Genomic DNA, 15,668 nt, shown 5'->3' with positions numbered 1-15,668 from the left:
GTTGCTTCCACTACTAGAGCCATGTAAGATGTCTCTACATCAATCTGCCGTGGTCAAAATATGATAAATTCAATGGTTGCAAAAAGTCAAGGTGGTGACAGCCAATCAAAACAGCAGATCAATGGGTGACGTCATGACGACAACTACGTATACAGCCAGCATGAAATAAACCTTGTAACTCAAAATTGGCTTCAACAATTCTATTCTAGACTAGAGAGGGGAAAAAAAACGGTTGAGTGCAATGAAATATTTGTACAAAGTATTTTATTATGCATAACTATAGAACTAACCAACAGTTTCCAAATTCTGTACTGACCATCTTTCTTTTTTCACAGTTCAGGACAACTGCATGTGGTTTATAGACACATTGATGTTATCATGATAACACAATGCGGTTGAAAACCCACTAATTGCATAGATAGAAAATAAGCACCTTCTTTGAAAAGTAAAGCAATTCTGTAAACATCAGTAGTTAATTTGGGCGACGATATTGGAAATTTCTGAAAGCCTCAAATGTTTTCTGCCCTCAAACCTTCGCAGTCTGATTTGTATTCAGTGCACTCGATGCTCAAATCGACATGTTGTACCTCCAAGGGAAGGTCGGCCAGAAAACTCAGAATACCGGCTTACATGAAAGAAAACTCCAATCAATTCACGCCATGACAAAGTGTGTCCAGGGATTGATCAATTCTACACTTATGACCCAGAGTAATAAAATCACACTACCTTTTTCCATGAAAATCAATTCAAAAGGGCAAAGTCTGGCTGAGGACTGTATCAAAGGGGGAATATCTAACAGAGACCCGAAAATAATGTAGCTTGTGTTTAAACTGTGAAGAAGCAACTCCGGCATTTATCCTTCGAATAAATGTGCTTCAAAACCCTGTTTGTTGGTTGTGTTTATTGAAAGCCATCATTGAGCGTGAGAGCTCCAAACATGAATCAGCCAATTCTGAAGCATCCACACAGGAATGGGAAACCTGCAGACGTGAGGTTGCAGGTAAGGCAAAACTGACGACGGTGCGTTTTGGCCGAAATGCAAACGTGGGCCCCCAGAGACGAACTGGAGGCTATTTGTCACCAACAAAACGGCGGAGATCACTTTCAGAGATGCGACTGAGTGTCGCAGAGTGTCGGCCACTCGTGAACAAAACAATGCAATCAAGCCACACGGCGTAACCCGACAGCCACCCAATCGTTCTGCAGCGGGTGTCATGACAACAACACTACCTCCAGCTGAGACACGATGCCGTGAATACAGATAGAGGACCACTTCAGACAGACCGGGGTAACATGTAATATCCCCCTGGCAGCCGACGTCATCCGAGAGTGATCTAAAAATAATACGTCTAGTCTAAGCAGAGCAATATTTTATATACAAGAAGATTTGGAACAAAGGCCCTTTTTTTGTGGCACAGGCTGCCGTTAAGAGAAGAAAGTGTGCACCGTGTCGATCAATGTAACGTGATTACTCAATTTAGGGCAGGATTATGACTTAGTAATTAAATACTGTACTTGGTTACTGAGGGTTAAATTGAAAAAATAAAGCAATTCCTGCAGTGATTTAAAGAAAAAACCCACATGCGATTATATTTTGTACAAATTGTCTAACCTAACACACACAGCCAAGTACACATTCACATCTCAACAAGGATAATTAATAAAAACAACCGTTGTGAAGCCCTGGTTCTATTCATCCTACTTCTTTTAGTCATATGCACACATAAATTATACAGCTTTGATATTGAAAAAATACAGAATAAGGAAATAGGTTTCTTCTTCACTCTGATAATTCGGCATTGCCGTGCACGTGTCCTCTTAACCTTACATCATTGCTATTCCGTAACAGCACCATCATCCTTATGTACAGTGGCAGCATTGAGGAGACGGAAGAATGTAAAGCAGTCATTGTAATTTGGTTTCAAAAGCCATGTTGATGTAGACAGGGATGAAATTCATTTTTACATGAATGACAGCCTGTTTCTGGGGGAGAAAAGTCTGCTGTCGTGCCGTGTTTCCTTCACGTTGCAAACATGATCTATTGACATTGCTAACACAAAGCACATGGGAATATACGGGAATATTACACACCAGATTCAATGGGTTAGTCGTGATCGGTACCACACCAAAACACAGGCATCGCGTCTTAGTGATGTCAAGCTGAAAGATGAACTAATAATACATAAAATATCATGACGGGTGATTTGAACCGGCTCTGCTGACGATCTCCATCAGAGTTTTCACACTCTCAGAAAGAGACGACAACCTTTTAATGTACACACATCTCTAAAACACTCGTTGCTCAGAATATCTTTAACCAAATTCCACGTGAAGTGAACCGTTTTTGTGAAGCGAGTTCAATATAAAAGACGGAGTCTCTCATCTTCTGTGTAATCTGCAGTGCTGCGCTGAACATTGTGTCCTTCCCTCATCCGGCCTTTAGTGAGAAGACGGCAGCAGCGTGTTGATTGGCGGTTTATAACATCGAGGCGTCCATTCCACAGAAGATTAAGCAGAGCGTCGCTGATTCAGGTCGTGAACCCGGGAAGCTCGACGTGTTCTCTGTGCTGCTCCAGGTTGGGCAGGTTTTTTTTTAGAACGTGTCATTCAAGCTCACTGAATCCGCTTCTTGTAGGAGGCCTCGCGGGGACTCAGAGCTGCATCCTCAGAGACGGGTTCGGAGCGGGACTCGGCCAGTCTGACGGAGACGGAAAGAGACGAGGTGAGAAAAGTAATACATATTCAGAGAGGTGAAAGGCAGGGAATAAATATGCCTATAAATGTTCAGTTCCCCTCATGGAAGGGGTCTTTCAAGCATGACAGCGCATCACAGAAGGTCCATAAAATATGGCAACCACTTATTTGGAGGATTTGCATATTTCTGAAACGCCTGAAATTTAGCATTATTCTAAACGCAAGGCTTCATGCAACATGCAACGTCAAACGTGCAAACGCCATGTCGGTCCCGTCACTCACCGGTGTCCATCTCCTCTGCTTCCATGTTGCTGAATGCCAGAGAGAAGAAAGTAGCAGGAGGTTTAAATATGTGAAAGCACCAAGAATGTTTTCTTATATAATAAATAATACAATAATTACATTTATTTCGTAATAATGAATTTCATTTGGACACGGTTAAATAATTAAATTGTGTGAGGGTTAACTCCAACGTCACCAATGAATGAAGAATTCTGAAATTGAAATGAATAAATCTCTTTGGAAGGCAGTTGATGAATAACCATCTACTATTCTTACAATTAGAATTTTTTCCCACAGAGGCCTCAACCCTGACCTTCGCCGATACCGTTAATTAAAAGCCAGAGGACGATGCAGCATCGCCAGTGACCCCTAGAGGGTGTGCTGCTACATGCAAATGAAGTGGAATAACTAAGCAGACAACTGAATCTAGCAGAAGCATGAGCTTGACATCCTTGGTGACCTCTGAAGGGCAGGTCGGTAATCCGTCCCCCCCACTCAGATAGGTCTCACGGATGACCTGCCTCGCTCTTCTGATCTCCCTGCACACACGCGCGGCCACCCTGCTGTGTATAATCTCTGCCTCTCATTTACCCATCTTAAGTCACCTATACCTCATACAGGTATAATTTGCATCCACTCTACATCACGGCCCTGGATGAATCTTCATCTTTTAACACCGTTTAGTTACCTGGGAAAAGGAGACTATTGTGTCAATCAAGGTGTCAAATTAAGTTTCTTTCCGGAAGGGTTACTGACAGCTGACCATCACTCTCAGTGCAAATGTCAAATGTGCTTGACAGCATTAAAATGGTGAGAACTATTTCTCTTTTGAACTGGAATCTACATAAAATGTATTTAATGCATGTGGTCCTCGAGGTGGAACCATTTAAGTATTTTGTGCACCAGAACAAGTCCGTCCCCTTCCCTAAAAAAATAAAGAATAAATTGGCTACTTCAGCAGTATTTATGTGCAAAGGTTACCTTGAGAATGCATCATCGAGGCCATCGTCCACGTCCTGTAGGGACACAAACAATATCAATCAATACACACGTAAACTCAAATAACATCACTTCCAATCACTGACTGATGGATATATTTTATTAAAAATGCAATATAAGTCTGGGAACATTATCTGCACAACACTTTCAATTCATACTAAATAGCCTTTTTTTTATTTAAGAGACACTAATAAATGTCATGTAATCAATATTCTCTACATTTACACTGACAGTAATGAAGCAATGAACCCGAGGCAAGGCACAAGTGATGTGTTGTTTATAGTTCCTCTACATGTAGAGGAACTATAAAACAACACATCACTTAGAGCGGAATGAAAAATATTAAAGTGGACTACCTGATGAAATCAATCAATAAAATAATAATTACTACTAACAGGAAAATAAGTAACATTGAACACAGATGGATTTGCGATGTTAGCCTGTATGTGTGACATTCTCATTAATATGGGGCCACCTAGTGTTAAGAATCCGTAAGTGAACCCCAATGCTGCAACATAAACATTTAAAAGGTTTGTTTTTAGTTTGTATGTTTCTTTACTGCCTTTACTGCCTTTTCAAACTGCTACACAACAGTGTGCGCCTGCATTTTGTCTTCAGAAAGTAAAGTGAAATGCCTGACCATCATGAAATGGCGATGTCTATTTGCCAATGCAAACAGCGCTCACCGTAACCCTTCACTTTGGAATTCATACTATCGAACAACACGTGGACTGTTTTAAATATCTGAAATTTTACGAAAAACGTAGTAAACAGTTTTTGATACTTCTTCTTCTATTCTTTAGTCTTTTATTGATTTAATTGCAGATGAGAAGGTTTTCAGCATTCGGGGAGTTTTAATGAAAGGAGGAAGGAAATTATTATATATTATATACATATTATATATTTGACACACTGGACTGTTAAATAACAAAATATTGACGTGATTAAGCTTATGTAAAAACACTGATGACCTACTTTTAGCTAGATGATTATATTCCGTCTACTATGGAGGGAGGTGAACAGATTGAAGACTTAAGTATCGGACCGGCGCCCTGAGTTGAAGAGAATAACTTGGACCTACCCAAGAGTCGTGTTTGATTGGTCGCCTTCGAGTGGGGTTACTGCGAGGCGAGGGCGAGCTGAGCGAAGCGGAGAAGAAGGGCCTCCGGAGCTTCTCCTCCGACCCGACGGGCCTGAGGGCCTCTGGATCTGAGGGAGGTGGCAGGTGTGGACGGGGAGGTTGGAAGGGACACAGGAGGAAACGGAAAGGACAGGACACGTGAAAAAGAAGAATTTCCCGTTCGGCAGCACAGAAGTAAAACATCAACTCTCAGCTTTCTCTGCAACAGGCAGGTTATTTAAAACACCGATGAACTTTTATAGGACCAAACACGTAGTAAGTAACAAGAAAGGATAAAGATTCCTCCAGTCGTATATGAGCAAAAGTGTTCATCCTGTTAGAAATAAGAAATGTAATATTTGCCGTTGAGCTTAATGGAAGGTGCAGGAATGTGTTGCGGATGTGGACAAACCTGCAGGGACACACGGAGTGTCTGATGTCTGGGTCTGCCCTTTGCTTGCTGCACAGGAACAGCAGCTCCGGGCTTTTTTGTTTTTGTCTGCAGATAAATGAAAGTAAAATGTTTTGGTCCGAAAAAAAAAAACATGGAACCCAAAAGGATTCTTAGTCGCTGATTGGATGTTCGTGTGAACTTACCTTCCTGAGCAATCTCCCACATATCGAGGGCTACTTTAAAGGCCTGAGCTACTGTTAGTGTCACAGCTTGAGCCTGTAGAAAGAAATGAAAGAGATGAAAATTCACGGTGAAAGTATGAAACATATTGATTCATTTTGGTGCTCAATTAAAATGCCTTGTCTTTGATATCTTTAGTCCGATGAGTGAACCATCTACTGAGATGATGCGCTTTTCTAATGTCAACCCATTTTTCTATAAATTATTTCCATTTCTACCCGTACAAACATTTCTAAACACAGGCGGATGAGCTGTGAGGTCTCCGGCCACAAGGTGGAGCCACACACAAACTTTACTTTAAGCCACTGGCTCGAACAGGTGAATTCGAAACGACTCAGTCCTCAAACAAACTGACCATAAGACCCCGTACGCCCCACCGTGCATCTAAATAGATCCACACAAACACAGATATACACAACGAAATCACACTCACGATCTTCTTCTTCTGGCAGAGAAAAGCATGGCACTCCAGGGTCTCGTTGAACGGACTCTGAGAGACGTAAGCGAAGACCTTGTCCTGAGTCTTATCTGCTGTGCAGTACGAGATTCTGCAGGAGTACAGAGAGGACAAAAACACACTTTCAATCATCCCTAAAAAGATGCCTTCATGGTGATGAATGAGCAATTGCACCAAATACATGTGTGTGTGTGTAATATGTGTATGAGCAGGTTTGAACCTTTCGTCCTCACACACTCAGGAGCTGAATGTCAGTGTGAGAGGGAAAGGTTACTCTGTTTTAATATAATACTAAGCTCAACGAGGAGAAAGAACAACACATCAAAGTGTGGTTTAAAGAGCGCAGGGCCGTCTTTCAACTGCTTTCATCATTTGAGGTTTTCTGAACTTCTTTTTTCTATCTATCATTCCTTCCGGCTAGATCCAACGTGAAAGTTCTATTCATATATATATATATATATATATATATATATATATATATATATATATATATATATATATTCAGGTTACCTCTATATGCTATTACTTGGTCATATTTGTCTCTTGACAAAATCAACCAATATAGAAACCTTGTGAATCTACCAAAAGCCAAACGTTATTTTCTGAAATAATAACCGCTTCATATTACTTCTGCAGAAATTTCTGAATTTCTGCTGTAACCAAAGTCTTTTTGAATTTCCTTCTCCGACTATATTGCGCTATGAGACCTCGCTCCTACATGCATCTCTTCTGGATCTAATATCTGTTTTTCAAGAAATCCAATTGCCTGCAAATCCAGTGACGGCCACGGCCAGTTATTTTCAACCGTAATCTAAAACCAATCTAGACAAAGACCACCGAGCCATTCGGCTTCCCAGCGACAGCTCGTACGAGTTTACTGAAGCGGCGCAAACGGAAAAAACAATGGATTTGTTTTTAGTGGGATTTTGTGCACGCTGTTGGAAGCCGCATCGATCTCGAGTGACGCCCTTCGTCTATCTGGGGTTGTTATCTGAACCAGCAGAGTGTGTCATGTTGGCGCTCCATCTTTGTCGCTATAGTTAAATATACACCACCCGCATCTTGTTGCTTTTCACCCGTGTAACGCGGGGGGGAAATAAATGGTGCTACTCGGGGTCACTCTACTACGCATGTCATCACCGACGGGGGACACCATCCAAACCCGCAGTCGGTCCTGACTTCTAGACTGTGCTCAAAAGGGATCTGCAGCTATCAGCCGCTCTTTTGCTGGACCGCTTCAAGCAGAGCACTAAAAATAAAGTAATTTATTCTGCTAAAACAACAAGCGTGAAATCACCGGCGTTCGGAGATTGTTTGCCGGCTTGCTCCACTGATGCGTGACCCACATTGCAATGCCCATGACACCCGGCTCAGGATTTCCTCCGTCCTTTGACATTTATTTGGGCCTTAATTGCTAAAAAAAAAAGGGAGTGGGGGAGGGTGTTGGGGGGGTTTGGTGAGGAAGGAAGAGAGGGGGGTTGGAAAGGTTGTCCTATTTAAGTTTTACCAAACAACAAATATAACACTACAATCATCTTCGACTTTCTGCTCAGGATATTTGACGCATAGCTGATTTCACTTCGAATGTGAATCCCGCCGCATTTGCTTTCTCTGCATTTCAATTTGTATATATTATTGATGAAGCGATGCATTATATACGCTGCACACTGGTGCACTCTGACGCTTTGCCAGCAGCAACCAAATCAAATCAATCAAAATCAATGCTATGAAACCAGTAACTGTAACAGCAAAGAGGTGTTCTGGTCATTTAAGCAACTATTTATTAATAATATAGAATTTATTTTAAAACATATCGATATAGTACATCCAAGTGTTACTTAAAAGGCCCTGATGTTTAAACAAAGGTTCTAACATCGTGGACAGTCGGATTTTGCCTGAAGCATGAAAATAAAAATTCGGCCTACAAAGAAAATGCCTGGAACTCACAACTCCTCTCTTAACAGTCCTCCAGCAGCAATCACACGCAAAATGAGACAAATAGGTCAGTGCACTTACGAGCCGAGACCTCAAAATAAGTAGCAGCAAGGATCAATAACTGTGGTGTGAGAATCGAGCCGGGTGCAGAATGAAAAATGATGTTGAACGCCTCCTCTCATCATAAGCAACTGTACATTCATCAAACAAAGAAGAAACAGTTGTTGTAATATACCATCCACGTGCAAGTAACGTAACTATCTCATCGGAGTGATTTCATCTTTTGGTGAAGACACATCGGCCCTTTTCATTAAGAGTCCTTTTCTACTGAGTGTGAGGAAACAAAGGTCTCCTAAAAATCCGAGTGCGTACACGTTTCACTCACTGCCACCGCACAGCGGCTGGCGTTCACAGAACAAGCCTCCAGCTTGAAACAACAGGGAAAGAGAATAATTGACGGCATCAACATTCCCGCTGTGCTGGAACAACAGGAGCCGGGCTGTCAGTCTGCATCATATCTCCAGAGGGGCTCCGCGGACCGCCAGCCTTTGATCTCCTCTCTGTGAAGCGCGCCGGTGTTCAGGGAGGCAGAGAGGGAATATCAACGGAAGAATTTAAATATTTGCATGAATGAAACTTCCAAACATCCAACGCTGTGAATTCTCTGCGTGCACCGAATAAAGCACGCACGCCATTTAACTACAACGATGGCGTGCATTAATGAAACGACTTGCTCCTCTTTTTGAGCAGAATGTGGAAAATATTCAAGCAAAAACGGCAAAATGCATTCATGAGTGTTGGAGAAAAGATTGACGCTGTTCAGGGGATTCAACAGATACAATGTCAGAGCGTCGTGCAGCATCAACAGGTGGAGGGGAAGTTATCGTGTGGTTTTGCTGATTCGTATTCCGGTCGCTCTCTGAGACCTTCCGTCAGAATATGAATCAGTAACAGCGGTGCGGATGGAGGCCAAGACCGGAAGATAACAAGACCGTTTACGTTTCAGTAGCGCCATAACTATTTTCAGTCCATGCATTTGCAAAAGCGACTGTCGAGGCTGCTGAATTCAATGTTCAGTTTGTAAAAACTGAAAAGGCCGCCGATACGGGATGATGTTCATTGGTTTTGTACGTGTTGTGTGTGTGTGTGTGTCATCTACACTTTCCTTCACCCTTGACTTGCTGTATTGGCCAATAAGTAGATTATGTGCAACTAAAATAAGACATAAGAACGGAGGGGAAAGAGGGCTGAAAGGAGGTAAAGCGGGGTGAGGGGGGGGGGGTGGTAAAAAAAAATCCTCAGTCAACCAAAGCTCTGCATGTGGCCCTTCTCTCCTGTATCACTACTTGAGTTTCAAAGTGGGCAATTAGTCGTGGGGTATTCCCACGTTCAGAACTTTGTTCGTGTTAATGCGCGCTGAAAAGAAAGATTTCTTTTGAGACATAACATGAATGAGAGGGGGTGGGAGAGGAGGGGCAGATAAGGAGGGAAGGGGGGATCAGAGTGGAGGCTGATTCCCCTGGCCTGTGGTCTGTTACCACTGATAAGGTGGATCAGCAGACCAACACACACACACACACACACACACACACACTATGTATCCACACACACAGTGTATCAAAGCCGGTTCTTTAATCACAATCCAGCCACACAAGGAGCCGTCTGTGTTACAGGATTCTATCACATCCTGTAACACAGACGGCAAATCGCAAACACAGACAATTCTCTGATTTGGTAGATTGAAAGTGGTTAACTTTCATTGACACAGAGAGACAGTATCAGACACCCCCCCCCAGGCGACCCCCACATGCCCTCCCTTTATTGGTTTCCCAGGTAATTGATCAAACATGAGACTCTGCTTGGTTTAATCCAAAGAAAGGAGTCCAAGAAATGAACCGAGAGCAAAGCGACCTAGATAGAGGGCGTCAGTTTCTTGTTCATCGTGTATCCGATGAAGCTTCCTCTTTGTTTTTAGGACTCAACCTGAGGAATTATCAGCATTGTTTTGCCTTGACCCAAAATTAAAAAAGCTTAAGTTGATGACCCCCCCCTATAGTAAACCATTGTTTACGTAGCCGTGTCAAGTCCGTCATTTTCTCTTTCCGGTGACTATGAAAATGCGACGTGACACTTCTGCATGGAGGTGCTTTGAATTCTTCATGCTTTGCAGTAATGGTCCTAAATGAGGTCATTGCCACTTGTGACATGTAAACGCACACACTTATTACATGACATAAGCGTTCTATAGAACAGTGTATGGCTCAGAGTAGTGAAAGGTCAACTGTGCACAGCCACTGTGCTTTCTCTTCTCTGCCTTTGAATACAGCATTTTATATTTACCTGTATATGGAGACATTTTCTATGAGGTCTGTGGTCTCCGTGTCCGTCATGATGATGCCCTTCGGAGAGACCGTCAATGTTACTTTACGAAACTTCTTGGCACCGGCCCTGGCCTGTGAGTATGGAAAACACATTTAGATCGAATGCAGAACATCTGGCCAAAGAGCTGCTGCTTGACATGAATGCAACACCATCACAACACCAAAGACCCTGAAAAATGCCACTGTTGCTGTCGTGCAAAATTAGGCAGCAGGCTTGAGTTGTCCCAGAAATGAGGGGAATTCATGGAAAGGTGACAGAGCTCGGGGGAGGAAAGCTGCAATGTGCTGCCCGGAATGAAGGCTACACATTGCAACAACCCCCCCCCGCCGCTCTGCTCCATCTGGAGCTTCAGAAAATACGGCCAAAGTGCTGAGCTTGCGTTCTGCGGCGGCGCCTTTCGACGACAACGACAATGACATCCAATGACCTCCTTAACATCCAATTAGCAAGCGAATGAGAGCAGTTTACTTTCACATCCGAACCGGTATCGGGCTCAGAATCAGCAGAGTGACAGAAATACACTGAAAGAAAAGAAAAGGGTTCCATTGTCACACTGCACATTTTACACATTCACTCTGCATGGAAGCGACTTTGTTTCCGCGGAAGGTGAAACGAAGGCCGACAGGGGAGAGGAGCCGAGGATGAAAGGAAGTGGGATCTTTGCTTAAACGGGAACAAGGACTTCTGAAGGACAGAAGGAGCGGCGCCGAGGGGGCGGGTGTGGGGGTGGGGGTGGTTTGCTGTGGGAGCCTCAATGCCCTGGAGATGGTGACAAGGAACAGCACATGCTGCTTAAACTCATAATAGAGGGAGAACAAGGACCGTTTGCTGACTGTGGCAGCTCCTTCACGCAGGAAGTGCTAACCGCCACTTTCCCGCCGTTACTCGCGCGGTGCCACGAGGCGGAAACCAATCTGTCAGCTCGCGATACGGCGAGTTCAGGCCTTCTCCCAGCGTTTGATCCCTCTGTGTTGTCTTATCATGCCCCGAAAGGAGCATATAGCAAAGGGGGAAAAGTCACAAATGTATTCAGTAATCTCATTCAGGTTTGAATGGTTTCCAAGGGAACAGACAGAGACAACGGAGTTGCTTTTCCTGTCCCGGTGTAACTCAATTGAATCTTAATCCCGCCATTAGGTTCGGTTGAGACTCTAATTGAGAAGTGTGGGGGGGGGGGGGGGGGTATGATTAGGATGCCTTTGCCGGGCTTTTCTTTGTGTAGACATTCTTCATTGTTGGCAGCGCTCAGTGAGCGGGAGAAAAATGGGAAGAGGAAATTAAATGTATGCAAATTTGTGTGCAGAAAAACACGCAAAGCAGTTTTGCGTTTGTCTACAGGTTCACCAGTCGAATCGCAGCAGTAGTTTCCCAGTTTTGTGAAAACGGACGGGATTCTGAACCGATGAAGAAAGTCGTGCCCCAAAAATCCCCCACGAGGCTCAGTGTTGTTCAGTAAACATCATAACACTGATTCGACTGCTGCACATGTGCAACAACTGATAATCCTGGATTAGCAGCTACGTCGCTGACCTTGGCATAAACATGACTCAACTACAACTGCAAAACAGAAAGTGATGACACAGGTGGTCCACTTCAAAAGTTTTTTGGCACAGAACTTTCGTTTGAATGGACTTTTCCCAATTTGCTAACTTGAAAGGCGACAGTTTGCACTGAGAATGGACGACAACGAGTGTACACAAGGATTATATTTCCACGAGAATGCATTTATAGAGGTGGGAGTAACTACAGCTGCAGCGGTGCTGCGAGTTCTATTATCCCGTAATAATTTAAGTATTCGTTCAAATAACACGCACATGCAGTTTGAGGCTATAATTTCACAAAACCCCCTCGAGGGTTCCTATTAAAAGCTTCGACATAATTGAAATCTGTCACAATGTCACTCTTGAAATTTCCCGTTGCTGTTGAAGATCCCGACCTAAGGATTGATCGAATCAGCCCTATTATGTGTATAAGAATACGGCATTCTGCACTTCCTATGCAAACAAAGTATAATGTGCATGACCGCACGAGTCAGAAGGACGCCGGTGACTCACCGTGGAAACGATTCTGCGGATGGCAGCGGAGGCCATCTCCTCTCCTTTGGGCTGACCCACCAGAGTCATTCCCAGGTATTTCACGTTGAATACCATCCCCTCCAGCAGCGTCTCCTTGGTGTCTGTCCAGTTTTCCGGCAGCTCTGCTTGGACAAAAACACAAAAGAAATGAGAGATCACCACAATGCTTTGATCCGGAGCTCTGCAATATGTTTTCTAATTACACCATTGCAAGCAGAAAGTCACCTGTGCAATTCTACTGGGAGTACAAACTCATGGCTGATGGTTTAATGTGTCTACGAAGTGGTCGTGGAATTTGACACTGTGCTTACATTTTCTGAATTTGATTACATCCTATTTCAGCTGACGTCTGCTATTATTCTCTCCTCAGGGGAGAAATGCTGCACAGGCCCGACAAACGCGGCGTCAGCTGGGCTCCTGTCCTGCTTATGCTGTGATTCCCAACCGGCAGCGACACCTCACACTGGAGCATCAGTGGAGACAGACAACTTACAAAACCATGCAACAGACTTAATGGGGGGCAATGAGCGAAACGTGATGTCTCCCCTCTCCGGAGGTATTTCTGCTCAAACGCACGGTGAAATTATTGTAAGATTTAAAAACAGAGAGCAGGAAAGATAAAAGCGACGCACACACAATGGCTGTCTAACGCTCCACTGGGCTTTTCTGGCACCAAATTCTCCAAATGGGCCGAGCCATCTGTCACTGGCAGGCCCCATGCAGCTGTGAAGGCGAACGGCGGAGAACACCATCCCTTTACAACGCGTCCGAAAAGCGATGAATTATTAACTAATCTTCAATCGTACAATGGGGGGGCTGCTTCAAAACCAGAGAGCACATTTCATTAACATGTATTAAACAGCATGGCTTTGATGGCGGGCAGCATGGCTGGTTGGCTGCTTTTCGAGCGTTTCTGGGTGAGAGGGTCTGTAGTGATTGAAAAGATCGTATTTCGTCTAATTGGCACTGGGACATTTAAAAAGCAATTTATGGTTGTGAGCCTGAATGTTCACACTCGCTGTGGATTCACGATGCTCTTCAACGCGCTAAGGATCCGTGAGGGAGGAATTCATCCTGTCGCTTTCCCCTCCGCACAGGAGCTCAGAGGTCACGGTCAGTTGGGGGGGTTCAGTTACGGCCCTCTGATATCCGCAATGCGGAAAACACAAACAGATGGTGATTAAGATTCAATCAGAAGAAGCGTGCATCAGAAGCATCACCTTGCAGGCTTAAATACCAAGTATCACTTCCAAAAACGTAAAAGATTAAAAGATGCCTCAACTTGATCTTTCTTTCAGTATATATTTTGGGGTCGGCCAAAGATTGGATACAGCGAGATGTATTGCATGCTTGTGTTGTCACATCAACACAATGCTCAAGTGCCAGAGTCCATGTTGTGTCTTCGGCAAAGCTACAAGCATTAAATATTAAGGAACTTCATGTTGGTGCTGCAGGGTTTCCAATATATCATCCCCCTAAAAGAGAAGCGTTCAATTTTTAATAAATCCTGCGTATACAGAGGGACCGCCGATAAGAGTGACAGGCGCAGGCAGAGGGAGGCTAATTGGATTTTAACATGTTTAGGAAAATACTGGGGGAGGGGAGGGGCTGAATATGTGCAATTTCAACTTTTATTGTTCTCTATGGTACATTTGTCATCTGTGTGCTACCGTGCTAAGAGTGTGTCTAGATGCTCTAGATTAAAAGATCACGAAACGAGATTGGGGAGGGAGAAGCAGCAGCACTTTCACACACAGGCTGTTGCAGCAAGTGCGCTGAATCCATTATGTTCGCTCAAAAAGCCTCACAGTAGGGACACGCGCTACAGGAATCAGTGCACCACAATGAAGGCGCATTCGAAGACACAGCATTTGGAATTGCATCGCCGGGAGATACTGAACGCTGTGAGAAAACATTCAGAATGAACAGTTTCGTAGCGAGTGATGTGACTGCCGCGGTGTGATAGGCGCCACGCGCCCTGCGCGGCCTCAGCAGCATCCTGTGACACCCCCCCCCCCCCCCAGCTGTTTCTAGCTTGAACACTTCGTAATTGAATGTGTGAATTCTGCTCTGGTTGAACACACTGGCGGTTAATTAAAAACAGAAGCGCACAGATACGCACACAGGCACGACACGGCATGAGAGGGGCGAACGTGCTTGCAGGCCGGGGGGGGCACACAGACTGCAACAGATACCGTTATTTGACTTTAATGCAAGGAATCCGTCTGTGTGAGAGTACATCCTTTGCATAACTCAATGGCCGTCCATCCGATCCACTTCAACAACAGCGTTCTGTTCAGGTCACCGCGGCACCTGAGTCTAACTCTCTTTTACTTTGGCCGGACGAAGCAACGAGCGGTTCTCGATAGCGCTGCAAGCAGCACTTTTCCGGGGGCCGAACAATCAGTCCAATCCGACCACGGCCATTTGCTGTAAAGCGAAAGCTGTTGGAATAAGATTGTGCTGATTGATAAAATAAAAACAAGCATTCTCTGTTTTCAGGAAGTAGGCCATTCCCGTCACAGCATCCTGGTTCAAATCCAATGGAATAAGTACAACACAAGTGTGTGAGAAGGGAAACTTTTGAGACCCAAGTGACACCTCCATCCTCCACATCATTAGAATATCATTTCTTTGCCTTCCTGTTTTACTCATCCGATAGAACTTTGAATCTAGGACACCACCTTGACAGGAAAATAGGCCGAACATTCAGGGAAGATGGTGGGCTGAGAGGGTGTGTGTGTGTGTGTGTGTGTGTGTTTAACTGGTTCCTCATACTGTCTTGAGGGGGAACCGAGTAAAGCTTTCAGACTCTTCTTCTCACCATTTTCTTAATTCTATCCCTCAACACCTATTTGACCTACTGCATCTCATTATCCACTTCCTCCAATGGAACCCACACATAAAAAAAGTCCCCCTGTTCACATATAAGAGACCATCTTTAAAGGGGGGGGGGGGGGGGGGGGGCTTGGGAATGGAGATGGATCGAACAGCTTATGTTGCTAGGCAACCACTGATCGTACCACTAACAGCCCAGCAGCAGGTGGAGGTGGTACCTGCACATTACATTACTAAAGCCATTGGCAAAGC

At 44.2% G+C, this 15,668-nt stretch overlaps 1 protein-coding gene across 2 annotated transcripts in view; it reads right to left on the bottom strand.

Moving 5' to 3' along the window:
- Positions 1-247: 247 nt before the first annotated feature.
- The window catches only part of LOC120808115 (low density lipoprotein receptor adapter protein 1), a 24,740-nt gene continuing 9,319 nt past the window's right edge, over positions 248-15,668 (bottom strand). Inside the window, exons 2-10 of one of the 2 annotated variants that reach the window (XM_040160746.2) lie at positions 12,558-12,700; positions 10,462-10,574; positions 6,163-6,277; positions 5,693-5,765; positions 5,508-5,594; positions 5,057-5,184; positions 3,958-3,992; positions 2,977-3,005; positions 248-2,698 (exon numbers count right to left, since the gene is read on the bottom strand). In XM_040160746.2, coding sequence (XP_040016680.1) covers positions 2,652-2,698; positions 2,977-3,005; positions 3,958-3,992; positions 5,057-5,184; positions 5,508-5,594; positions 5,693-5,765; positions 6,163-6,277; positions 10,462-10,574; positions 12,558-12,700 — 770 coding nt within the window. In that variant the 3' untranslated portion in view covers positions 248-2,651. The remainder of the gene's footprint in view (positions 2,699-2,976; positions 3,006-3,957; positions 3,993-5,056; positions 5,185-5,507; positions 5,595-5,692; positions 5,766-6,162; positions 6,278-10,461; positions 10,575-12,557; positions 12,701-15,668) is intronic. The other variant, XM_040160747.2, reaches the window with a different exon arrangement.

Source organism: Gasterosteus aculeatus, chromosome 18 (genome assembly GCF_964276395.1).
Source record: "Gasterosteus aculeatus chromosome 18, fGasAcu3.hap1.1, whole genome shotgun sequence".
NCBI classification, from domain to species: Eukaryota; Metazoa; Chordata; class Actinopteri; order Perciformes; family Gasterosteidae; genus Gasterosteus; species Gasterosteus aculeatus.
The sequence above is the reverse complement of the archived record's forward strand: the minus strand, read 5'-3'. Positions and strand labels throughout refer to the sequence as shown.